This window comes from Hipposideros armiger, unplaced genomic scaffold (assembly GCF_001890085.2).
Source record: "Hipposideros armiger isolate ML-2016 unplaced genomic scaffold, ASM189008v1 scaffold_274, whole genome shotgun sequence".
Taxonomy (NCBI): domain Eukaryota; kingdom Metazoa; phylum Chordata; class Mammalia; order Chiroptera; family Hipposideridae; genus Hipposideros; species Hipposideros armiger.
The window spans coordinates 495,843-523,565 of NW_017731624.1; the positions used below are offsets into that span (position 1 = coordinate 495,843).

Sequence of the window (27,723 nt, forward strand, 5' to 3'; positions counted from 1 at the left end):
TGTTTTGCTTGTGTTATAGCTTAGTGCTGGGTTATCAGAGGGCTCTGCTCCATGTGGTTACTGAGAGCCCCAGGCTTCTTCCATCCTCTGGCTCCACCATCTTCTAGAGCGTCAGGATCTGGAGTGTTTCTTCACTGGATGCTTTGCATCCTTTTGGCAGATAGGTGAATAAAGTGAGCCAGGAAAGGGTATGCTCACTCTTGGTTGTCTCAGATGAAGGTAACATACTCACTCACCCTCATATTCCAAAGGTGAGAACTAGTTATGTAGCCTCACCCAGACGGAAGGAGGCTGGGAAATGTAGTCTAGCCATGTGCCAGGAAGAAGAGGAGAACACATACATTGGTGATCACCAGCAATCTTACCAGTCGTATTTCTTTTATAGCTCAAACCACAGTGACTGAACCTCATCCTGGCCATGGAGGAGGCTGGCCTTTGTAATAATACCAGTTTGACTGCTACAGCAGAGGCCAAAATGACAGGGACTTAAACAAGATACAAGTTAATTTCTCTTTTACTTAGAGCATAAGCATATGTTCAGTGCTGCTTATGGGTGGCTTCGTGATGCTCTGATATCCTCAAATGTGGCTTCCAAGAAGTGGTCTAATGTAGCTGCTTCAGATCCCACTGTCACAGTCACATTCAAGTCCATAGGAAAGAGAGAAGGAAAGTAGAGAGCACAACCTGAACACTGCACATAATTTCACTTACATTCCTGTGGCCTGAACGTCAGTCAGTCAGACAGCCATACCTAGCTGTAAGAAGGCTGGAGAATTTGGGTGGGGGGTAAGTGGAGTCTACTACCAGAAGAATGATTGGGTTGGGTGCAGGGAGAAAGAGGTGCTCGATAACCAGTCACCTTCTTAACACGTTATAGGAAGCATGTCTTACTGGTTAAGAGCATGGACTCAGAGTCCTACTGTGTGGGTTTGAATTTTGATCCACCTGTTACTTGCTTTATGACCTTGGGCAAGTTATTTAAACCGTGTCTCTGTTTCCTAATCTGTAAAGTCATGTGCCAACTGTTTTCTGAGACTCTTCCAGACCCACTCACCACCCTTCACCTGTCTGTGTAGTGCCTTGGAAAACTAACATTTTGGAATGTGCCTTCTGGCTTCCAGTTGGATTTGGCCAGTAAGAGGCACTGGGAGAATATGGGAGAGCGGAAAGAAAGATGTGACTGTACTTATTCCCTTCCTTTCAGGCTGTGGGATAATATGGCTGTGTTATTCTAGGCCACAGTTCCTCTAGAGTCGCCCTCTCTTATAGCATCAGATCTCGCTGGATTCTGGAACCTCTCCTTGTGACTTAGGGGTGGTAGCAGCTCCCCACTGTGGCTAGCCCCAGGTGCTTCTTCATCACTTAATTTTTTCCTTAACCCTGTCCATCACATTTTTGTCAGCAGCCCCTTTACCAGACTTTCTTCAGTCACTCCTTTTGAGCACGCCATCCATTTCCTGATAGGGCCCACGAAATAGCCATCGTTAAAGGTTCACTATGTTTTCATGTTCTCAGGCAAGTGCTCTGATAACTCAAACATGGTGAAAACCTTCTGAGAGGTTTCATTTTTGATATGTAAGTTACATAATATTGCCGCTCATCTCCTCTTTCTCACTCCATGTTGGGAGGATGTGTCAAGACGCAAGAGTTACGAACAAATCTGTTCTAAGTAAAATGTACCCTGCATCTAAAGTCTCTTTCCTCCCATTACATGGGGATGAATAAGGAGAAAGGTCCTGGACTTAATATTCACCTACTTGGTGCTGGGCAGTTTACGTGTATAAACAGCCTACCCAGCTCCCCAGCTTGGCATTTAAATCATGTCACCCACATTGGTACCCCCAAATATATTGATTTCCATGTATGTGCTTTCCCATATTATTAATAAATCAAGTCTTTAAGGCTACCCTCTAATTTTATTTCCAGGAATTCTCAGGTGTAGCCGTTTGCATCCACAGAGTCAGTTCCGGCTGCTCTAGCCTTTTGCCAGGGGAGCTGGAATTCAGAGACACCTTATTGAGGCCAGTGGACACCATTATAACTGCCCCAAGTCCTCTCTTCTTCAGAAACCAGTTACCACATGCTTCTGGCCCTCCCTGCTGCTACCCCTGCTCACACGAGAACCTGCAGGCTCAGCACTCGCTTGCTGGGGCCCTAACTGGTTTCCCAGTGTCCTACCCTCTGCTGGCCAACGACTGAGAGCACTACTCTCCTACATATTCTTTCGGCCTCAGAGTGGACCCAGATCCTTCTAATTACTGCACAAGCCTAGCCCCACCAAGGATCTGGGATCAGGTTGGCTACCTGCCCAGCTCGGAGCCAGCCTCCAAACAGCCAGGGCCGTGCACCCCACCCCTAGGTCCACCCCAGATCTCTCCAACCTTGGAAGCCTATCTTTCCTGCCTTCTTCCTCCCCCAGCCCCAAACGTAGCTTCCGAGAGGGATGGAATTTTCACCCCAGTTTAACTTTTTCTCACGATGGTTGACAGTGGAAAATTCAATTCCCTTCACAGGAAACCTCACCCTCCTGCAGGGGTGTGGTCTGGTGTCCTGGCTGTAACAACACAATCACAGAATAGTTCACCATTGTTATAGTTCCCTAAATCTGGGCAACTCGGGCTCTTCCATTATCGATCTTGTTGGGTATATCAGCTCATTTCATCCTCAGTGAAGCAGAAGAAATTATTTTCACTTTCTGGAGGAGCAAACAGGCTCAGAGAGGTTAAATGATCTGTTCAGCGTCACACAGCTAGTTAGAGGCAAAGTTTAGACTCAAAACATAATCTCTGGTTCCAGAGCCAATCTCAGTTTCCTGGGGAGGAGAATAGACAAGTTGCCGTCTTCCCAGGAAGATTTGGTTGTGGATGGAATAAAGTAACATGTGAAAGTAACTAACACAGAGCCTTGGCTCTTCAGTACATAGTTGTTGAATAAATGAATGAATGGTGATAGGTACTTAAAACTATACACACACACACACACACACACACACACACACACACATACATGTTTTTTTAAATTAGACCATCACATAGTGATCAATATGGTCTAGAGGAATTTTCTGTAATGGGATCTGAAGCAACAACCGGAAAAACTCCTAGCTTCCTTCATTCACTTCCTGCTGTGTCTGCTTTGTATTACAGTGTAGAGTCCCTGGGGACAATAAACCTCTTCTGGTTTCCTGATGGCGCAGAACTATTTCTAAAGGAAACTAAACCTTTGCAGCAGCATAATTTGGGGCAGACCAGTGGAAGCCTGGAGAGAAATATGAAAGCATAGCTAAGGGCAGGTGGACTCAGGCTCAGGTGTAAAATTTATCCCCAAAATATTTGTTTGCAAAGTGATACTACGAATTGCCCAAGGGGTAAAGTTTTATTTCAGGGAAAAAATAAAATTGGGAGAGAGGATGGAGTAGGAATGGGAAAATGGCAATAAATTCTGGGAGATAAACGCTTATCCACCTTGGCTAAAAAAATGAATAAAGAACAAGGAAGAAGATATGGAATAGTGGGATAAAACACACATGCACACACACACAGATGCTCGCATGAGACAATAGAAAGGGCATTTTCCTTGCCAATGAGATGTTTTTACTAGAAATATATATAGGATTGTGTCCAGTTATTCCTGAATATTAAACAGAATCACAGCTACCTAGAAATGATGATATTTCATCACTTGTTAAGGACGACTGGAGTCTAAAGAGTGTTATATAACCAGCTTGATCTGTTCAAAAGTACTATGATTGTGGTTTCTGGGTCACGTTCTTACTGGAGGATCACGCTGGACTATATCCTGTTTTTATTTCTCTCAAATCAGTTTATCTAAGGGTGAGCCATTAAAATAATTTGATATCACTTGTTTTCTCTCTTTCTCTCTCTCTCTCTCTCTCTCTCTCCACGCCCCCCCACTCCCACCTTCCCCTTTCCTCTTTTCCCTTCTTTTTTTGCTCCCTCTCTCTCTCTTTTTCTGCCCTATTTCTTTTTCCCTCCATTAGTTTCCTCCCCCTGCCTCCCATCTCTCCCTCCTTCCTTTTCCCATCTAAAGTTGGGATATGGACAGAAAAGGCAGTGCTTGCCTTCCCAGGGCTCTCTGCCAGAAAACGGAACAGGTCAAATTATAAAAAAGGGTAAAAAAAATAAGGCTCTTTGGCAAAATAAGGAAACAGATGTTCAGGGGTGGTTTTGCTGTCTCTAGCTGTCTGCTGTCTGCTGAAACACTCTCCATACAGGATTGCTCAATATGGACATGCCTCATCATGGCACATATGTGCGGTTACGTTCATGTCAAACACATATATGTATTTATCTCTGCTTAATTCTCCTCTCCCTGTGACCTTTGTACTCCTGAATCTGGAGTTGGCAACATTACTGACCACCTGGTAGCAAGATTTATTTTCAACCTCTTCTCTGAGGGGTGTTTTTTTTTTTTTTAAAGACTACTGGGAAGAGTGGACATTGTAGCTGCTTTCAGGTCACTGTTTAACAGTCAATATTTTATGGAAACTTCAGATTCTTAAGAAAATAAAGAAGGGACCTGTGGGTGCAGAACCTGGTCTTAAACGAACCGTATGGAAAGTATGAGGTCGAAGTGGGGGGTGAATGATGAAGGCCTATTGCTGGGATGTCTAACCTGCCAGGGCCCCTCTTTTTCTGTCCCCAAAGCTTTGCTATATACTGACTGTTGACCATAAGAAAAGTCCATGATTGTGGCCTTTGGGTTGGCCAGCCAGAGAATTTAGACTATCTCCTCCTTAAAAAAAAAACCATATTTTTCTTTTGGCTCTAAAAGCCATTTTCCTCCCAAACTCAAAAGAGGGACTTGAGATTCTGAACATTTGCTGTGGACTGAGGGAGTGTGGCAGGCGGTTTTACATGCCTGTCGGTGTGGGTTAACCTCACGTGACCACCTCTGCTTCAACCTCCAGTGGGTCCCCTTGTGTGGAAGCGTAACAGGGATCCAAGAGTGAGCACATCTAAAGCACTTGGCACGGTGCCTGACAAATGACCAGCGCTGAATAAATGTTACCCTTATTTTCCTGCTTTCCTTTTTTCCTGCCGTCCACCACTTCATCACCCTCAAGTATGTCTTCCTTTCTTTCCTGAACTCAAGCTATTTCTCCTCCTCTATTCTGTTCATCTAGTGACTCTGAAAAAAGCAAAAAGGGAAAGGAAAATCAACCACAAAAATAGAAAGCTAGAGCCACCACAAGCCCAAATAGTACCTTTTGAGCAAATTAGAAAAAAGCATCTCCATACAAATGGATGAAGAACAGAGACAGTGTTCCCAATTTAGTGAGTAGATGTGAGCTAGATTGCAATCCCCATCCCCTCTGCCTCATTCACTCTCTCTGCCCAGCACTTTTGTGCAGTGAACAGCTTACACAACTGAGCACGGTAGCCCTGGTTCTCCATTCCCAGCCTTCTCATAAATATTGCTTCCCTTTTCTGGGAGCTCTTTCAGCATTGTGTGAACACTGAAAAGACTTAATTCTCCTATGAATAATTCTTTTAAAATAAATCCGCCCCCCAATTTTTTACACAACGGGGTTTATTTTCCCTAAGTTCTGATCTCCTGAATAAAAACTATATCTAAAACTTGCAATGCTTATGCCAATAGTTAAACAAAATTTACTTACTCCTATTCAAGTGGCATTATTAAATGCAGTATAATAAAAAGAGCTAATATTTGTTGAGTACTTTCCATGTGTTAGTTATCTTGATAAGAACTTTGTTAGTCATTTCAAAACAATCTTGTGAGGTGTAGGTACTATCATTTCCCTCACTTTACAGATGGGGAGCTAAAGCTTAGACAAGTTAAATAACTTGATAAGTCAGAGCTAGTAAGTCATAGAGCTGGGACTTAAACCCAGCTCTGTTCTCTACTGCTAGGATTTTTAACCACCATCCTCAATTCCAGAGCAAGTTATACTAGAATCCAAACTCCTGGTTCTCAGTGGCAGATTTTTGGCAGAACCATAATTTACAAACAGGTCTATTTGACTATAACACAGTCTGACTTGTGTACAATACTGCCTACAATTTGCCACACACATTGCAAGCTAGGTTTGGGGACATGAGGGTGAATGAAACACAGTAATTCCCTTGAAGAATTGTTAACCTAACTGGGGGATAAAGACCAACTAACAGAAAAATGTACAATGTGGAGCTCTGGCTCCTTCAGGCCAATGGGCATGTACTGACTGTGTGACCTTGTGCAGGTTATCTAACCTCTCTGGGCCTCAGTTTCCTCATCTGTGATATGGGAATGTAAATGTCTACTTGGTAGGGTTATTGGAAGGGACTGAATGAGATAATGGAAGCAAAGTGCTTCGTATATAGTTGGTACTCCGTGAGTGGTTGCAATTATTGCGGTGAGTGCTATAAGGGAAGTATGCAAGGAGGGCATGGGACACGAGAGATGAGGAGCCTGACTCAATTATGGAGGTCGAGGGGAGGCCAGGCAGGCTTCCTGTAGGAGCACCATCCTTTACAGCCTGACTGGAAAAAGCAAAGGCACAGGGCATGAACAGCATCATGTCTGCCTTAGAAAAGCTGGCAGCTGCCACAGTCAACTTCTCCTCTAGGGTCCGCCCACCTGAGAGGGCTGAATAATGGAGTGCATGACACTGAATCTTCTTCCTCCTACCAGCCCAGGTTTAGCATGGAAACTCTACGAAGTGGGACTGTAACCTTATTAACTCCTTCCTCAAACGCCGTGCATGTCCTCATGGCTCAAGGAGTCTGTCCCACTCTTAAAAGGCCCTGACATTTGGTTTAGTGGGGTCCAATGGGGCAAAGCTGTTACACAACGCCTGTTCGAATTTCACCCCTTTTTGCATTAGTATCATCAGTATTGTTTGTACTAGTACCAGCTCCTTGGAGCTGACATTTCACAGTTTACCAAATGAGAGACTGAGGGATCCTCTAGAGCAGGTATAGGGACATAACCCAATGTAGGCAGGTATTATTAGAATTAGCAAACAAAAGTACAGGATGCCCAGTTAAATTTGAATTTCAGATAAGAAGCAAATGATTGTTTTAGTATATGTGTGTCCCCTACAACATTTGGGACATACTATACTAAAAAATTGTGTTGCTTATCTAATTCCAATCCAGCGAGGTGTTTTATCTGGCAGCCCTAGGTGTGGGAGCAGCATCTGGGCATGCTCTGCTCTTTGCATTGGGTTTCAGCTTGCTCCGTTAGGAGGTTTGGTAAAGCAGGGCTCCGTTCCAGTCATCTGGTATTCATTCCCCATTGGACTCCAGTTAGGTGCTTACATCAATGAGATTTGATTGCTGATCGGTGTGCTACTTTATCATCTCAATTAGAAAATGGATGCTGGAAATTAACCCTTCCTACAGCAGAAATCCTAAACAACTTCGGGGATTTGATGTGTGCTTCATTTTGTATTATACGTAAACACGGAACAGTCCTTTCTCCTGGATGGGCTCCCTGGCTTTTGGAGTTTGGATATCGAGGTTTTGATGTTCTCCATTCTCTCCTAGGGGGATAACAGAAGCTCGGGACTGATCTACTCTTTCAGAGAGTCAGAGCATCTTGGTGTCCTCATTGCAGGGAACAGCCAGTGCCTGCTGGCCTTAATGCATGTCACACAGCCCTTGCTAGATCGTGACCAGGGAGGGTGCTGAGAAAACCTGAGTTAGCGTTATGCAGTGATCGTTATTATGACACTTTGTGTGTAGGGAGCTGAAAACTGACTTTCTATTCTTGTACCCACTGCTCCAAGTTTTGCCTTCTAGAGCTTTCAAAAAAATTTTTTAACTGTGACCCAACCTAAGGATACGTTTTACGTTTAGACTCACACATACAAATGTTAATATAAGTATAAGGAAAACAGAAGTTTCATGGAATAGTAATTAGCCTCCGTAGATAGGCCGCCTCTGATATTTTCTATTATGTTCTATTTTATTTAAAATGCTGGTTACCTGTTCAATTGATTTCCACTAATGGGTTGCCAACTACCATTAGAAAAACAATGCTCTAGAGTGTTATTTAACAAATATGGAATAAGTCTGTCTGTTCCCCCCTTTCTTTCTGAACACTCCCGAAATGTTTGAAGATGGCTATCAGATTGTGTCTTAATCTTCTCTTCTCCATCCTAGGTATCTTTCGTAGTATGCTCTGGTGTCTCCATCCATTCCCATCTGCTCAGTATCTGCTGAGTGCCTTACAGTTGAGGAGTTTCCCTTTAACCCGGCACTAAGAGCTGAGCACACGACCTCACATATAGCTTGACCAATACTTGGTATAGTGGGGTCATCAGACCCTTTGATCTCAACCTCCCATCCAAGTTAATACACTCCATGAATCAATACACATTGGGTGTGGTTATTTAATTATTTTAAATTTGCCTAAAATATCTAATCTAGCTCATTCCCGCTCCCCCCTCCCCCGTTTTGTCTATAAGAGTATCTGGAGATATTTTTCTTAACTGGGGTGGAGGGGCTCAAATCAAGATGCCCATCATTCAGGAAGTAGCTTTCCGAGGTAGCGTGTGGGTTAGCGTGGTCTTCGTCAGCTTCCGCTATGGTGTACCATGGCCAGGGCCAAAAAGTGCAGAAGGTGGTAGTGCAGCCCGTCAACCTCATCTTCAGACACTTGCAAAATAGAGCTCAGATTCAGGTGTGGTGTGATGAGCAAGTAAATATGCGGAGAGAGGGCTGTATCATTGGTTTTGATGAGTATATGAACCTCGTATTAGATGATGCAGAAGAGATTTATTCTAAAGCAAAGCCAAGAAAACAGCTGGGTGGGCTCATGCTAAAAGGAGGTAATATTACTCTCCTCCAAAGTGTCTCCAACTAGAAATGACTAATGAAGTGAGAAATTGTTTAGAAGGCAATAGTTTGTGTTTTTTAAGTGTCTTTTGTTGGGAGTATAGTTCTTTTATTTAAGATTTTTATTGGGGAATTGGGGGAGGGGAACAGCATTGGGGAATTGGGGAAGGGAAACAGACAAGTTGCTGTCCTTTTGCTCTTCAGTCAAGTTGTGGAAGACGTCGCTGGCCCATGTTGGTATTATCATTGCGCTCTTCCTGGGTGAGGCAGTTGCTCGCCCACCATTGGACGGCTGCTCACCGTGGCTCTTGGCAGCTCACGAAAGCTCACGCCCGCTGCCAGCCAGCCCTCCTGCAGCCTACGCCGTTACCGGCGACTCATGGCAGCCCAGATCCAGGTCGAGCTGTTGTTCACCATCTTAGCTGTGGAGGGCGCAGCATCACTGGCCCTCAATGTGGGATCCGAACCGGGGTCTTGCTGCTCAGAGCTAGCGTCCCAAGCCAACTCCTAACTGACGAGCCACTTGGCTGGCCCAGGAGTATAGTTCTTAAACATTTATTCATATTGCTTTGATTACCCTGATGTTATTACCAGATGACATTAAATGCTGGGGGATTGTTTTTATTAAAAAAAAAAAAAAGGTGCCCACTATTCATATTTCCTGAACCAATGAAATATTCCAAACTCAAAACATGTAAACAAAAAGAAACTGTGTGTCTAGCACAGCAATAATTAAAACTCATCTAAAATGATATATTTTGAAAGAAAATGGATAGCAAGTTAGTGATAATAGCTAATAATTACCGAGTGTGTGCTTCATGCCAAGCACTGTGCTGAGAGCTTTACATGCAATTTGACTCATGAATTCCTCACAACCCTTTGAGGTACATACTATTGTAACTACTACTTATTAAAAAGGGGGGGGGAACAAGCTTTAGTAAAGTCAAGTAATTTAACCAATCATATAACTACTAAGTGGCATAGGGGGAGTTGATCCCAGGCCCACCTGACTCCTCAGCCTGTGTTTTAAAATACTTAATTGTACCTTGCAGATTGGAAACCACCTCTTGTGGTTTAGAAAGAGGCAATGTATGTAACATGCCTAACATAGTGCCTTTGTGGGGGCTTAATAGATCTGACTTCCTCCCATAAGGGAAGGGATGAACTTGGTAACAAGTTCAGGCCCCTAGCAGCCCCCAAGAGTCTGAAAACTGTCTCCATCCATCGCTAACTGCCCTAGGGTCAGGCCTCGGAGGGCTTTCCAGTGGTGCACTACGGTCTGGGGTCAGGGGGAGCATCCCTCCTGTCCAGGCAAGATGGGAGGAGACACTGCTTGCTCGGGAGGCAAGGGAATGCAGCGGTAAAAAGCAAGAGCTCTGCTCTGAAAAACAGGCTTGAGTCCTGGCTCTGTCGCTTATGAGCCACATGATCTTGGGAAATTCACATAACCACGCCTAGGCTCTTTTCCTCACGTATGAAACATGGATGATAATACCTACGTTGCAGGGTGTTATGTACCGATGAAATGAGATAATGTATGAAATCACTTGGCACAGAGCAGACGCTATCCTGTACATGCTAGTTCAAAGCTGGACACTAGGTTTTGATCATTCTTCTGCAGTATCTCTTGTATATTCATTCCCTCATTTAGGTTGGGATTCTGAGTACATAGAAATGTGGGTTCTCCGCATGTCCCACCCCAGTAGTTCTCAAAGTGTACTCTGTGGACCGACCGCATCAGCATTGTCTGGGAACTTGTTAAAAATGCAATTCTTGGGCCCCACCCTGAACTGCTGAATCAGAAACTCTGGGGTGGGACCCAGCAGTCTGTTTTAACAAGCTCTTCCGATGGCGATGCAGCTCAAGTTTAAGAACTACTGCCTTACTGGGTCTTCCCCTGTTCTCACTGAAGATCCTGGGTCTTCCCCTGTTCTCAGTGGGACTCAGCTGAAGCTTCTAGAGAGATTGTATCTTTTGTGTAGATACTGTGACCAAATACATTGGCTGTGGAGTTTACTTTCAGGTTGTTTCTATTTGATCCTTTTATTTATCCCAAATTGGTCATTTTCTGATGTTCCTTTTCTCTTCCACTTGACTTGAAACTCATTTGTTTATGATATATAAACAATATACTTTATGCTATGAAGGTTGAATAGAAAGGGACCATTCCCAGACACTGCGTAAAGGAGACCTAACAGTCCTCAGAAACTCTTCCTGGGCCCATCCCTGGAACCTCAGCATTGAATACTGGCATGTCCCCTCCCTTTGCCTCCTTTAAGTTCTTCACACTCATTATAAGCTCTTTCCCGCTTCAGGATCTTCGCACTTGCTGTTTGCTCTGCTGGAACGCCCTTCCCCTTCTTGATCACCTTGGAGAAGCCTTCCGTCTCCCCACCCCCAAGTAGCTACCTCTCTCCCTCATTAGCCTCCGTGATAGTACCCTGCTCATTTTCTTCATGACACATAAACAAACTTGCAATTATAGGTTTATTTATGTACATTTTAGTAAGACAGAGCCCATACCAGGGAATTCACAGACTTAGAGGAGTGTCTTATTATTCAAGTAATCAGTAATATTTTTTTAATGAATGAACCATTGCAACACTCCCAAAGCTCTGCCTTCTTTCAAACTCTGTTGTACTTTCAGTTAATCCTTTCAGTTAGTCCTTTTGTTTAAGACCTTAATTTTTTTCTAGTTATTCCTAGTTATTTCCCTCTACCTTGGACTTTGTGAAGACACTGTTCTGCATTATAAAACACTGGCTCTATCACGGACACACAATAAATATTTTATGATTTCTGGATGGATAGCTAATCATTTAAGATGTGAATTTCAAATTCCTCCCCCCACTATGAGTTTATGCTGTAAAACAAATTTTTCTTTTGAATTGAACCATCTAGAGCAGCTAAAGCAATCAGTAATGGTGAGAGCTTCCCTGCTTCTCTGTCTTTGGCATTTAAAGTACAAGACATGCTGGTCTTTGGTGCAGTTTTTAGAAAGAGAAGAACTGGAACTGATGTATAGGTTGTGGAGGGGCCATTCTTCTCACTTCTTTCTAGCTATGGACAGAAAGGACATGTTCTCAGAATAAAACACCTAAGCATCCTTTTCAGAATGATGACTATCAGGGATCTTAAGTATAAACATTCAGATCTAAGTTATCTCCAGTTATTGTTTTTAATATCCTTGTTTTAAATCCTTGTTTTTAATAGTGATTTTATGTTGCTGTTATTTTAGAAACTCAGTATGATTCCAGTTTTAGGGGGGAAAAACCACCTGTGTGTCCATATCATCATTGGAAGTAGGAGAATTAAATATGATTAGTTTTTTGTTTATGAAAAGAGGAAAAGGAAGAAACTGCCATCGTGTGATATGCTGTAAGATAAGTAAAACTGAGGCTGTCTCCTCTCAGTATACGCTTGGATTCACCTAACAACTCAATGACATGATCAATATAGTTAGAAGCTTGGGAGCCTAGAAACTGGGAAACATCAATTACTCAAACTCAGTGGTTCTTAACCAGGGGCAATTTTGACCCATAAGAGATATTTGGCAGTGTCTGGAGGCATTATCAGTTGCCACAACTTGGCATAAAGGTGGGAGAGGGTTGCGATTGGCATTTGATAGCTAGAGGCCACCGATGCTGCTAAACATCCTCTGGTGAACAGAGCAGTCCCTCACAAGCATTATCAGCCCTAAATGTCAATAGTGCCAAGGCTGAGAAGCCTTGAAATAACCAACCCAAAAGTATGAGATTTAAATAGTCCAACTGTTTTTGTAGTAAAAGTAGCAAATAATAATTAGAATGATTATCATTTGTTAAATACCTGCTATATGCCAGGCTCTTTATATTCACAGCTACCCAGTGTCCCAGTCAGGATCTGACCTCAATTTTGTTTGGGGCCAATGTCTCTACTCTTCCTCTTTAGCTATTTAATATAGGTGCATTTTCCCTGGACAAAATTGTCTACCCTCTGCTTCTTGTATTTTATATACTCGTAGATCAAATTAAGTGTTTAGAGCATATTAGGCAATATGCTCACAGGAGAAAGCCATGAGGCAAGAAGAGACTGCTGTGTCACTATGGGTGTGAAGCTAAAGGCATCCAGACAAACAGGCCTCCAGATCTATAACTTACTCATCGAGCCAAATGCTTAAGTAGGATGGTAGCACAGAGCCTGGCCCTTTTTAGGTACATAATAAATATTTGTTGGGAAATTTTTTTCATAATCAACAGTCTTTGGGTCAGCTTCAAAGGGAGCTAGGTTTCTCGATGATCTATTCTGTTATAATACATTTAAATTCCCCTAGGAGCAGTCTCCTGATCTCTAAGGCGCCTGATGTTTCCACAGGGGCGTTATCTTCTACTTGCCCTTCACATCTCTCTCCTCTTGCTTTTCACTCTTCCATTCTTAGTCTGGCCTGGCAAAGGCTCACCCCATTGCCCCTCTCTCTCCTCACAGCTATATTCTCACGGAACCCTCTACTTTAGGTACTCCCACTAGTCCCTGAATTATGCTCTTGTCAACAGTTTGCAGAATGAGGGCAGGACGTGTCAGAGTCTCCAGCCAAGGCATGTGCCATGTGGAAAAGCTTATCTGAGAACATGATTTCATATTTGGAAACGAGCAGGAAGAAAAAATACAACTCTTGTCTTTGCAAAACAGAGGACTGAAAGAAAAGCTTAGAAAAATCTTCTAGTCTGGTGATAACATAGGGGTTTATCGAATCTGGAATTGGTGTTACCATTTTATGCTTATGAAAAGAAGAGATTTAAAGAAAGAGTGTTGAGAAGCATGGCAATGTGTACTTCCTGTCTCATGTCCATGCCTTTCCTAGTAATATCCTTCTCTCAGCATGTGGATTTGTTGGAACCTCCCTGCTACCACCATGCAAAATCAGTCACTCCTCTGTGCTCCCATCATGGTTTGTTTAACCTCTAATATGTCAGCCATCAACCTTTACCTTTATCATATTAAGCTCTGATGTCGTAAACACTACTGAGAGAGAGTTGCAAGAGCACCTTAACCTCAGTGAGCCAGTTGGAGATCTTAGTCCATAGCCCTCAAATGTCAGTGTGCTAGGGGTCACTTAGACTGGATTCTAGGACTCCACCCCTAGAGATTCTGAACCTTGAGAGTTTGGAGGTGGAGATGTCAGGAATGTAACATTTTCATGTTTTGGTTTATAAATTACACTTTCGAAAGCACTATAGAACTTGGGCTTTGAAAATATCCTTACATGTTCTAGAAGCAAAATAAGCATTTTGATTAAGACAGTCTGGCTGCATTCAGTCACTGGTTTGTTCAGACATCAAGAACTAATTGCAGCGTGCCTTGTCCGGGGTGATGCTGTGCGGCAGCTATCCCTTTTGTGGTAATACCTGTCCACTTTCCTTTTGCCATTTGCTACTGCCCTCCTAGCAAACTCAGGCCCATTCTTAGGGTCCATCCTAGTCAAAGAGTAGCTGAAAAGGACTTAAGGGTGTATTTAGTGGATGCAGAGGAGTGGGGGGCAGGGGGAGGAGATTTGCATTTTTATAGAAATTTAAAATTCCTTGGTGTTTCAAATCATTGGAGGAAAAGGGAAGCATTTCTTTTACTGAATTTCTATTGTGCTCAGCACATGCCATGTATTATTTGATCCTCACAATAAGTCAGTGAGGTAAGTATAATTATTCCTATTTCACAGAGGAGGAAGCTGAGGCTCTTATCAGGTTACTCTCCATAGTTGGAAATAGGTGGAACCAGAGCTAGAACACAAGACTTACTCTAAAGGCCAAGCTCATTCTCCTCTACCTGGATGCCTGTTACCTCACTCTTCTTCAGGCCTTAGTGCTTGTCTGGACCGTCCTGCATCCTGGTACCTGCCCTGTTTGGACACAGTTCTCTGGGCTATCTCTAAGAGCACTGAAATTCTTCCATCCTCTTTCTTAACTTTCCTAGGGGGGAGTAAAAGACAACCTGGGTTGTCTTTTTTAAAATGGATGCTGACCTTTAGAGTGAGTGTATAGATCGAAAGAAAACTCAGATGCTGACTGTCTCACTACCTGGCCGCTAGTAAAGCTACACTCAGCTTTTATTGTAAACATACCTTCTTTCTATTTGCCCCCAACCATATGTTGGAATTTCCAACCAAATGTATTGTAAAGTGTTATTGATAATCTCCTGCTAGTCAAATCCAGTCTTTTTCTCAGGCCTTAGTTCCTGAACAATACATTCAGATACATTTGATGGAGAAGATCACTCATTTTCCATATTTGACGTAGTGATTGTTCATAGTTGAAGAAATTAAGGTACCGGGCCTCCAGCAGGTCTTTCTGCATGTGCTGCCATGAATATGACTCTTGTGTTATAACTTGGGATCAATTTGAAGAGTCTAGGATAGGTTCACCTGATTGAATCAGAAGATCCTTAAACCCACAAACTGTACCTATCACTTCATCAGAAGTCTAGGGATCTGGAGCATTGGAGAGGGGGACTATCTTCTTAAAACTTTCTCTGGCGGCCATGCCTTCAAACCTGCCCAGCTCTCTATTTCTTAGCCTCTTCCTCCTTCTTCTCCTAATTTTTCGTTGTGGTTATTCTCCAGGTAAACTGATCTTCACAGCTTCAGCTCTTTTATTCTCTGCACCTCTGTTTTCAGCTTCTCATCCAGGCTGCAGTTGTTCCTGGTTTCCTCTTGCCCAAAGGACAGTAAGTCTCTCAACATATTTCTCAGGTTAGTTCTCCCTCTCAACTCTACTTCTTCCATCATTGGTCCAATGACCCATTCTTCCTATGACCCAGGTTCAAAATCTGGCTTAACTTGATTACTTTGTTTTTTCTCCCAGGATAGCCATCTAGTTAGTAAAAAGAGTAAAATCTGGCTTCAAGGATTTGGTATCTTTCTTCATTGTATTTGGTATCTTCAAAGATTTGATATCTACATGGTATCTCTTCCTTTCCACCTCCTTTGTCCTAACCTCATAAGGCATTGATTCCTGCAACTATTTCCCAGATTCTATCTTACAGGGCTATTGGAGGATTGGTTGAAATAATAATAACAAGTATATGTTGAGTGCTTGTATGCGTTGTGCTAAGTATTCTACATTTGTTACTTTATTCAGTTCTTACAACCACCCTGTGAGGTTTGGTGCTATTTTCATCATCTTGCAAATGAGGAAACTGAGGTTTAGAGAAGTTAGATGACCTGTCCAAGGTCACACAGGTGATGAGTGGTATGAGTACTGTTTACTCACCCCATGCCTGTTTTGTTCCCGTAGATGCTTATAACTGGTAAATTCTGCTGCCTCCTAGTATATAGTATGATATCTAATAGAGGGCAATTAATAAATGTTTCCTTCCTTCTTTCCCTCTTTTTTTTCTGTCCATTACCTCTTCCCCAATCTATGCTGAAATGCTAGCTGTATCTGAGCTCCACCACCCTTCAAGCCTCTCCTTTCTCCTGCAGTCACACCTTCTCTCCACCTTTTCCAGGCATCTCCAAAGCCTGGATCTCCTGTGTTGTTGCTTTCTTGTTTTGTTTGCATATCTTGTCTTCTTAACTAGATAATAAGTCCTTGAAGGGCTTGTTAGCTGCTTCTTTTATGTGCTATCAAGTACTAGAATAGTTGACTTTAAATAGATTAGGTATTTGGTAGATAATTGTTAACTGACTGGATTTGGGCTTTATCTTGAGAGGAGAAGAATAGACTGGAATCAGAAGGACACACAACCCACCAGGATTAACTGGAGGGGTAAAACTGCTGGCAGACTAGTTAGGTAATTGTCACACATTTGGTCCAGTGAAAAGGCAAAGGTAGGAGAGAGGAGCACCAGAAGCCAGTAGTATATACTGACTCTCCTATTAACATCGTCCACAGCAACTGCCCTGTTACCTGGCCTTTCATTCTCTGAGCAGCAGAGCTAGCCCTGAAAGCTAGGGAGAAATGTTATGGTGGGGCGGTCTCCTGGTCTCCAGATCAAGCCTCCAGAGGTCTGCCGAGTATAATTGAGTATAATAGGGTGGGTGAATAGTGTTAGTACAGCTTGATTGAAGAGGTGGGGAAGAACCAGCAACATTTTCCTAGAGTCACTTTCTTTGCCTCCACTGGGGCAGATAACGGTCTGGGGGTTTGTGGCCACAAGATGTACAGTTCTGCCAACACATTTAATAGCTAAGACTGTAAGATCTGTTTGGGCCCTTCTGCTTGTCAACGGAGCACATCGTAGCAGCTTGCCATCCAATTCCAGGGTGTGATGGGAGCTGGGCCCTGGGGAATGCAAAGAGAAAAGTGTGGCCACTTTTCACCTGGAAATTCCACTCAAGAAAAAACCCTAAACGGAACCTAACCTGGACCTAGAGGGTGTAGATCGGGGAAACCGACTTCGTCGGGAGTTGGCCTGGTGGGAAGGAAGAGAATGTCGAAGGAAGAAGAACTGGTGAGTCTGACATTAATTAAACCCCGGCAGGGGACAAAACAAGGGAGGCTATTGCCCTCCTAACTCTCAGAGAGACACGTCAGCGAGCTCCGGGCGATTTCAGCAGGCAATCTCGCGGTCCGGGGGAGGGGTGGCGGGAGGCTGAAGACGGGCTCTAGGGCCCAGAGGCTGGGCGCCGGGGCGGGGGTGGAGTGTAGGGTTACAGTGACGAGCCCAGACGACCCTTCCCGACCTGCGCTCGGGGAGCGCGGGCGGCCGCGGGAGCTCGCGGGACGCTCTAGGACCCAGCAGCGGTTGTCGGGTTCGGGGTTGGAAGTGAAGCCCTGGCATTTCTCTTCTTCCTGTGTGCATGGGGTTGACTGTCGCGCGCCGCGTCCCCGCACTGCCCCACGCCATGCCCAGCGCGCTGCCCGGCGGCCGCCTTCTTCAGCTGCGAGACTGAACAAGCCATGATCGCCTCATGTGGAGGACAAAGTTGCGCCGGGGAACTTGTGAGTCTGCGGTGAAAGGTAACCCCCAGTCCCGGATTGGGGTGCAGGGACGACGCCTCCGAGTCTCCCAGATCTCCCACAAGAAGGACCGAGGCATCTAGTGCGCCCCCGCCCCTGCTGCTCGGGGCAGGGGGGGCCCCTCTTCGGGGGCTCGGGCTGAGACCCACCAAAGAGATCCGGAGAGACTAGGGCAGCAGGTTCCGCGCCAGGGGCCGGGAGCGCCCGCCACCGGAATCTTGCTTTCTTACTCAGATTTCCGCCGCTTCCCCCACCCCCCACCCCTTTTTTTTTTTTTTTTTTAAAGAGCAGATCTCTGTTCCCGCGCCACCCGGCAGGCCCCCGGTGTCGGCAGGCCGGGTAACAGAGCTGCGCCGCCCCACGTCCCATAGAAAACCGGGAAGTTGTGCCCGCCCGCCGGGCCCGGGGCCCCGAGGTGCGGGCGCGCCCCCGATGCTGGGGCTGGCCTTTCCGGAGGGGCGCTGCCATATGGCTGCGCTCTCAGAGACGCGCCGGCGCACGGGTCTCCCGATTGCCGAAGGAGGAGGCGGAAGAGGGTGGCGGGTGGCCGTTTCCCTCCGCGGGAGACAAAGGCGCGCGCACCAGCCCGCTCGACGGGCTGCGGCGCTCCCGGCAGGACCCTTCCTGCTGGCGGGGGAGCCTCGGCTCTGGCGGGCGGGGGCGACGAAGGGGTCGCGCCCGGGACCCCGAGGCTGGGATCGCGTTAGCTGCTACTCTTCCTTTGTTCTCTCCAGACAAGTTTCTTTGATAGAAACCAGGGAGTTACATCCAGCTCTCTCCCTTGCTGTTAGTGCTGCCTTTAAAGAAATGAAAAACATTAAACTTTCCAAGTGGAACTGTTTTTTCTTGGAATGTGACATTTGTGGCAGCAGGGAGATTGGCACGTCGGCCGATGACAGCCGAGCGGAGCCGGGGCCCTGCACTTAGGTAAGGGGCTGGAGGACAAGGCGTTGCAACAGACGAGCCCCGGCGCGCACCCACCTCGAGGGCCTCTGCCGCCTGGACTGAGCTCGCGGCGATGATGCCAAGTTTACCCCACTGGAACCCCATACTGAGAATCCCTACACCCCGCCCGCTGCTCCTGCGCCTTGCCACGCCCTACTCTCTAGTATCTTGATTGGTGGCTGGGAAGACTTTACCTTTCCATTTTTGTTTGAAGTTTTTTGACTTTTGGGCTTTGGTGTTGGTTTACTGTCTCCAAGTGGCAAATGCTTTGGAAAATGCCTGGTTTGCGTGTGGATCACCTGGGCTGGGGCTTCAGTAGACAGAGGCCCAGATTGTGCGGCCTCCAGAGGCTTTGCGGTTTGGACCAACATTTTGATCCCTTGCCATCCTGATAACAGTGCGGACATGGTGCTGCTTCTAAAATCCTTAGTGGTGGTGGAGGGGGAGGCGTGGGTAGGGGTTCCGGAGAGCCATTTGTGATAGCTGGAGATGCTTTTGAGCACTCCATATAATAACGATACTTGCCATAAGGGAGTAAAACCAGAATGGAGGGATATTAATAGCCACTATTACGAAAAATTTCCTTCCTTTTCGGGAAGTAGAAGTCAGGATTTGAAATGTTGAACAGTCATGGCTCTCTGCATCCAAAACTGGCCTGTGGGTCCCTGCCAAACTGATTAAGATTTCCTCTGGCTGCCCACCACTCCTGGCTGCCCACTACTCCTGGACCCTGACAGCGCCCTGTGCACGCCAGACCCTGGTTAACGATTAGGAGTCTCTCTAGATTGCAAGTTCTTGGAGAATCTAGACCAATGTGACATTTATTTCCCATCACATTGCTCTGAGCATTATAGTGCCAGTACTATGACTGCTCTTGATGGGAAGTATATGGGAACAGTACTTACATACGCTTTGAACTGTTTTACAGAGGAATAGAAAGGGTTGGAAACCACTAGTTTGACCAGAATGAAAAGGAGTAGGACAGAGAGTAGAGGCTTTAGAGATGCCTCTACTCAACCTGGTGAGGTGTGGTGCGCGGGAGTGTTTAATTTTTGGATGAATATACTTTTGCTTTTGCAAGATACATTTTTCGAGATAAAGAAACCCTTGTAAACGCTGCAAGTCGATAGGGGGGAGAGAAGGTGCTGTGCTTATAACTCCACTCCCCTCCCCCATCTTTTTAAAATGCATCGAAGTCTTGGTCTTTTAGGTTCTGTGCAGATGGTGGAGGGTGAAGAATACTAATGTACAGAAGGGCATGTGGAGATCAAAGCATTTAAAAATACATCTTTTCATGGGAGCTAATGGAGGACTTTCAGTTTAAATGAAATTTTAAAGTGCTGTCGTTAAGAAAGCACATGAATGCAGAAATATGAGTGATTTTATGGGGAGGCGCTCTGCTGATTAGACTGAGAGTGCCTGCCCTTAGCTAGTTAGCCTGGAGGCTTCTGTGGGTAGAGCTCTACTTTTTTTTTTTTTTTTTTTTACTGTCCACCCCTGTGGAGAAGCCTGGACCCAGGGCCTGGGGGAAGATGGCTGAACTAATTGAAATTAGATGGTAGTCTGGCTGGTGAAGAGCTCTGTCGAAAAGTACAGCCCCTAGGTACCAGTGCTGTGTTTCTTCATAGTAATTTGTGAAAGTGCTTCGAAAATGAGAAAGTACTACAGTAGTCCTCCTTTGTCCCCCAGCCTAAAACTGCGGATAGTACGGAACCCTATGTATACTATGTTTTTCCCTATACGTACATACCTATGATAAAGTTTAATTTATAAATTAGGCACAGTAAGAGATTAACAGCAATTAACTTATAAAGTAGAACAATTATAACAATATAATATAAGTTATGTGAATAGCTTTGGGGTCATTATTAAGTAAAATAAGGGTGACTGGAACACAAGCACTGCAATTCCAGGACAGTCCATCTGATAACCGAGCTAAGTGACTAATTAGCAGGTAGTGTATACACTGGGCAAAGGGATGATTCACGTCCTGGCTGACTTGAGATTTTATCACGCTGCTCAGAACAGCGGGAAATTTTAAACTTGTGAATGGTTTATTTCAATAATTTTTCGTTTAATATTTTCAGAATGTGGTTGACCAGGGTTAACTGAAGCTGTAGAACAGAGGGCTTTTAAAGAAAAAATAATGACTATGAAACAAGGGAATTGCTAGTGAAAATCGTAAAAATCTGACTTTCCAGGTCAATAAATTAAAAGGAGGTAACTTTGTAAGACCTGTTAGTAGTTCTGATACTGCAGAATTCTCCCACAGTAGCCCCTCTCCCCAATGTGGCTGTCTACATTTTAAATGCATATGGAAGCTCAGGTCAGGAAATTTTCTAGTGTTTTGAATAATTTTTCTCTTCCTATTTTTTTCATTAATTTTGGTAGTTTCTTATGTCCCAGAATTCACTAGGCAATAGCATACTTGAAAAGCAAGGGGTAACTTGGAGGTCAAGTAAGAGGACATATTTGATTATATGGTTTGTAGAAATAGTCTGAGGTTGTTGAGGTTTTTGTTTGTTTGCTTAGCAATTAAAAAAAATTGTTGGTTTGACTTTGTTTTGTCTTGGAGGAAAGGCAAAATTTAAATCTGGGCCATTTGTGGGTAGGTCAGTGCACTGCTTTTGCTGACAGGAAACTATGCCTGGGCTTGTTTCTGTGTTGGCACCATGCTGAGTTCTCTAACTTGGGAGGCCCCTTGGCCTCAGTTCTTGTGAAACCTTAGGGTATATTCATTCCAGGCACTTAGGACAGAAATCCTGGACTCCCAAAGAGGCAAAGGGGCTCACACATCAGGCATTGTTTTTCCTTTTGTGAGGGAAGGGTGTGGGGAAAATAAATCTAAAGGGTTAGGAAATACGAGGTGTGATCAAACAATATGGTGAATGTTTAAATTAAAAAAAAATTATTACAGTAAAAAACACATTGCCATTAATCCCCCTCAAAATACTCCCTCTTGCTTCGAACACACTTATCCCATCGTTCTTGCCACTTTCTGAAGCAGTTCTGGAAGTCCTCTTTCGTGAGTGTCTTTAGTTGTGCTGTTGTGACTGCCTCGGTGTCCTGAATCATTTTGACTTTGGGGAAGAGCCAGAAGTCGCACGGTGCCAGATCCGGTGAATAAGGTGGATGAGGACACACTGTAATGTTTTTATTTGATAGAAATTGCTGTATGCCAGAAGTGATGTGTGACACGGAGCGTTGTCATGATGGAGGATGATTTACATCACACTTTAAAACACACCTCTCAATCAATCGTGGCTCACACCCGACTGACTGCACTGAACAAGTTGAAACTTGTCACACACTGTTACTAAGGTTCGATGCTCCACTTCCTGTATTGAAGATCCCTGCCTTTCCATTGAATGGCACACAGCAGCACCATTCACTGTATTTTTAAAATTTTTATCACACCTTGTTAAGACTCTTTACAATTTGACTTAACCTTTTAAAAAATGAAGTCATATAGTCCTGCTGTGGATGTTTAAATTTGCGTTTGGGACCTTATTGGCCAGTAGTGCAGCTATATACACCTCTTCTTTGTTTATTTTATTTTTAAGTAAAATGTCTATAGTTTGTGTGGTGTCTTTTTTTTTTAACTTTTTGTTTTAAAATGATTATTGCTTTATAGGAAGTTGCATAAACAGTAGAGAGGTCCTGTGTACTCTTTACCCCATGGACAACATCTTATATAACCATATACAATAATGGAACCAGGAAACTGACATTGGTACAATCCAGAACATATTCAGATTTCGCCAGTTTTACATGCACACGTTTGTGTTTGTGTGTGTATACTTCTGTACATTTTTTTCACATGCGTAGATTCCTGTAGCCATCACCACAATGAAGATACAGGACTACTCCATCACCTCAAGGATCTCCCTCGTGCCACCCCTTTATAGTCACATTGTCTCTAAACCCTCGTAACCACCTATCTATTCTCTGTAGCTATAAATTTGAGAGTGTGACATAATAAGATTATGTGTCGTATGTGACCTTTTTCATTCAGCATAATACCCTTGAGATCCATCGAAGCTATTGCATTATCAGTAGTTCAGTCCTTTTTATTGCTGAGTAGAATTCCACGGTGTGGATGTGCCACAGTGTGTTTAACCATTCATCTATTGAAGGACATTCAGGGTGTTTCTAGTTTTTGGCTCCTAAAATTAGAGAAATGCCCAAGAGTGTGATTGCTGGATTTTGTAAGGTAAGTGTTATGTTTAGTTTTTTAAGAAATTTCCAAACTGTTTTCCAGAGCGCCTGTACTATTTTACATTCCCACCAGCAATGTATGAGAGATCCATTTTCTCTGCATCCTCACCAGCATTTGTTCATTATTCTAGCTGTTCCAATTAGTGTTTTAATTTGCATTCTCTAATGGCTAATGATGTTGAATGTCTTTTTATGTGCTTATTTTCCATCCATATATCCTCTTTGGTGAAATGTCTGCTTATGTCTTTTGCCCATGTTCTAGCTGGATTGTTATGGGTTTTTTTTTTGCTATTGAGCTTTGAGAGTTCTTTATATATTTTAGATACTAATCCTTCGTCAGATGTGTGACTTCCACATATATTTTTTCAGTGTGTTACTTGTCTTCTTTTCATCCTTAGAACAGGATCTTTTATGGGAAAAAAGTTTCGAATTTTGATAAAGCCTAATTCATTGATCTTTTTTTCCGTGTGGATTATGCCTTCGGTGTCACATCTAAGAACATTTTGCCTAGGTCTGTATCCCAAAGATTTTGTCCTATGTTTTCTTAGGAGTTTCTTAAAACTTTCTTAAAATTCATAGTTCTGTGTTTTATAGTCAAGTTCTAGTTCACTTTTACTCTCCTGAGAATTTGTGTGTCTTGGTATTGATCTATTAGGTGTTCATTATGTGTTTAGTACTCTGGAAGTTCACAGGTGAATCCAGCTTAGTTCCTACCCTTCAGAGCTCACTAATTAGTGTGGATATTTCCATGTGTTAAGTGCCATAATAGAGACAGTGTGATGAGCACTGAGTAAAGAGGGCTTGCTTTGAGCCAGGTGGCCAGGGCAGGGTTCCCTGGGCATGTTGCCCGAGCACAGCGGGAGTCAAATTGGTTCTTGCCTTTGATCCAGTTTTTGGATATCTTTATTACCACAAATTCTTCCGTGTGGGTTACCCCGGTTCTTGAGCACATGCTGAAGGACTTGGGGTAAACTGAGTGGTTGAAGACTTCTTTAAAACAGCATGTGGCATAACAGATTAAAAAATTGAATATGCTGTACTTAAAACTCAATTACATAAAGAGCATGAATAAGGTTGAATAGATTTCAAGTTTGAATATAGGTTAAAATGTAAAAGGAGATAGTATTTTGGATTATTTAGGAACAAACAGACCTGGTTTGCTTCCTGGTCCTGCCTCTTCCTTGCTGTGTAACCTCATGGAATTTGACTTGCTGAAGCCTCGTGGCTAAAATAGAGACAGTAATGGTTCTTACCTTGTGGAATTACGTTGAGGGTGAAATGAAATAATGCATATATAGTACTGAGCACAATGCTGGGCACGTTGAAAACTTCAATAAATGCCAATAATAATAATAAATATTAATAATTATTAATAATTTTAAAACTGTTAAAACAGTAGAGAGACATGGTTTTATAATGTTATATGTATTCTCATATGTCTCCTTTCTCTGAGAAACTGGAATCCCAGTTCTTATTCAGAGAAGATTACCTTTTCATACTCAGGAACACTGTATCATGTACTAAATATTATTTCCTGAATGAGGTTAGAAACTAGGATGATACTCTATTCACTGCCTATAAAATATACCTTTTCCCCACTTATAAACCAAGATTTGCTGAATAAAGAACAATTTCCTCTCTGCCCTGACCGCAGGAGGCGGCAGGAAGTGTGTGTGCTGTTGTGAGCTAGTTCAGAGTTTACAGTGCTTATTCCTGGAGGTACAGTAAGCCAGGTCTGATGTCACCAGGACATGTCCCACGCTTCACAAGTTGCAGCTCCCTTTCCTTTCTCTTGATGACCAAGTTGTTTGTTTCCCAGAGGAAATGGATTAGGCCTTAGATGTACAATTCTAAATCAGTGGTTCTCAAATGTGGGTGAGTGGTTGGGCTGGGGGCTTGGAGTGCCTTCCAAACAGATATTTTGGAGGCATATTGATGTGTAACTGTAGAAATGACCAAAAAGAGCTCAGGGCTAGAAAATGGCTTGAGCAGATGCTGGGCTCTTGAGAGTCAGCTTCCTTGTAGTAGCCAAATCTATTATTATTATTATTTTTTTTTTTACGTTCTAGGCCTACTCTGTCCACAGTAACCACTAGCCACATGTGGCTATTTAAATTAAATAAAACTAAAAATTGAGGTTCCATGTCATACTAGCTACAATTGAAGTACTTAAGAGCCATTTCCGTCATTGCAGCAAGTTCCATTGGCCAGTGCTGTTCTGGAGAGAGACTAGCCCTGTTTGTCTGACGGCAACATTCCTGAGTTCCATCTGATGGAACAAAGACAAATTTCTTAGTGAAATGTACCACTTCTCCCTTGGAAGTCTGGTGTGGACCCGATGGGGAGGAAATACCGAAGGGTGACTGCTCTATCAGCTTGCACCTCATTTTGCCACTTCTGTTTTTAGAGGCTCATTTCATGTGGAAGGTGGGTGGGCAAGGCATCTATCAGAGTTATGCTGGGGATGGAGTGTACCAGGTTAGCAGGCTGTTATGAAGCAGTATTTACTGTTTCTAGGGATGTTTGAGGCTTTGGTTCAGTTCATGGGATTCTCCTGGAGATCTGGTCCTTGACAGAAACAAACAGAAATGCTAGGGTGGATTTATCACTAAGAGGTTCTTCCTGGACTCCTAGAGAGGCTCTGAGGCCAGCCTGGACTCTCGCACCTTGGGTGTTGCTCCACTGTTGAACCAGCCTTTGTCAAGGAGAGGCTGGCCTTTTTTATCTCACCAGTTTGGGCTTGCTCAGATACCACTCCACAGTGCATCATTTTAACTGTTGCCTACTTTGAAAATGTCCTGTAAACTGTATAAAGTCCCATATCCAGTCAGTCACCAGGTCCTTGCAGTTGATTTCTAATATACTTGCATACTTTACCTTCCTCTGCATGTCTCTACAACCCAACTATTTTAAGCACTCATTACCTATCTCCTGGACTATTACGATAGCCACATAACAGGTTTTCCCACTTCTGTTGTCTCACACCTCTTCTGATCCACTCTGTCCTTCTTTCCCCTTCCTTTCCTCCTTTCCTCCACCCTTCTCAACAGGCAGAGCAAGACAAGGATGGGAGATATCTTGTCTCCCAGTCTTCGCTTCCTCTGTGTAAGGTGGGGCTTTGCACATGCTCTGTGTCCCTGTGCCAGGGAGGAAGGAAGGCATCTCATGTTCAGCTGCTGCTTCTTAGCTATAAGAGCTGCTCTATATGGTGTGACCCAGGAATGTGACACCTCAAAGCAGGTGTGAGACAGGCCTTTCCCTTCCTGACATGAGCTATACTCTAAAGGGATGAGAACCAAGTTTCTTGTTAGTGAGTCCCCTCTGTTTGGGGAATTTGGAGAGAGAAGAGAATATGAAATTCTCTGGTAAGGTCCTCCGTGCTGAGGGACTAGTCCATAAATATCACTGCAACTGGGTTGATAGCTAATCTTGGTCATGTGGGAAAGACTGAAAGATAGAAGGGCAGACAAGATCGCCTCTCGGTGACCTTTTTTGAGGAATGGGGGAGAAAGAGGAAGAAAAATAGAAAAAGAGAATAGGAAACATGCTTTTTCAGAATTATGGAAACTATTACAGGCAGTACCTAGGGGACAGCAGTAAATTCATTGTAGAACACATTAACACCAATGTAGTTTCTGAAAAGAGAAATAGTCTAGTGTTCCTTTACCTAGAGGAGTAAAAGGATATGTATTCTGATATCACAACAAGCCTAAACTAAGACACCTGGGGAAGTAGTGTCAACACCACCACAAAACCATTTACACAAAGTCTGAAGATAGTGGGAGTGTCAGATACAGGACATAATCCTGTCAGACTTACCTTCTCATGGTGGTGACTGACCTGGTGGATCAAAAATGAGGGCTGGTGGCATGAAAGTGAATACATTCACTTTAGCTAACTCTTAGACTTGATCCTGTAAAAATTCATCAAAAAATGTAAGAATATAAGGTCTAAAAAAGTCTACTCTGAGATATAGATTATCTTAGTCCTGAGTGTAAACATAAAATTTTCCAAGATTCTGAAGTTTCTTACTTTCAACTTTCTCCAGGAATTTGAAAGGAAAAAATCCCCCAGAAATAGAAATATTTATATTTTAATGGCATGTATTAAGTAAGATCACTTTATTAGTTTAGGAACATAAAACAGGTTATGTGCAATTAAGCTTGCTCATAAATGAACAGATTTTGTAGTATTCAATTTAACAGTTTATTTAGTCAGCAATCGCAAATATTCTATTTGAATTTATGTGAAATGTTTTCAGTTTCTCTTAAGGAGGGTACATGTGGAACATTAGGGAGCATGGCGTTTCTTAGTTTTGGACAGAATATAAATCAGGCAAAAATTTGGGTACAGAAGCAGTCACTGTACAATATGTGTTGATTGAGTACCTCTGGACTGTACAGGTCAATATTGAGGTGGAGAATTTGGCAAGGATGCGATAAAAGGATACAGATCTTCCATCTGACATTTCAGCGTCTGTCACATGGCTGGCTCTGGACTAAATGTATATCACTTAATGTGGTCTTATCCATGTATATCACTAAATGTATACCACTTAATGTATATACAATGTACGCGTATGTCACTTAACGTGGTCCTGTCTGATTGTGAGGTGTGGGCCTGATGGGCTAGTTGTGATGTGTTCATCTGTGGAGCTTAATAGTTAAGACCCCAGAGTCGGAAATGTGGATTCACTGCCCACCTGTGCCACTCACTGGCTTTATAATTTGGGGCAGATTACTTAACCTCTCTGTTAAGTAGTTTCCTCTTGTTAAATAGGGATAATAATAACACCTACGTCAAAAATTCGTTACAAGAGTTTATAA

The 27,723-nt window shown here is 43.5% G+C and overlaps 1 protein-coding gene and 1 pseudogene across 6 annotated transcripts in view; both read left to right on the top strand.

The window, feature by feature from the left end:
- Positions 1 to 27,723, top strand: part of AMOTL1 (angiomotin like 1) — a 161,720-nt gene that overhangs the window by 37,669 nt on the left and 96,328 nt on the right. For 2 of the 6 annotated variants that reach the window (XM_019657156.1, XM_019657154.1), the window contains exon 1: positions 17,459 to 17,716. The exons of 2 other annotated variants lie outside the window; for them this stretch is intronic. Coding sequence is in view for 2 of the 4 variants with exons in the window: in XM_019657154.1 (XP_019512699.1) it covers positions 17,686 to 17,716 (31 nt within the window). In the remaining 2 variants the exon portion in view is untranslated. Of the gene's footprint in view, positions 1 to 17,458; positions 17,735 to 27,723 lie in introns of those variants that run through there. 2 more of the 6 variants (XM_019657153.1, XM_019657155.1) reach the window with 2 other exon arrangements.
- On the top strand, positions 8,551 to 8,829 carry LOC109390548 (small nuclear ribonucleoprotein E pseudogene; annotated as a pseudogene).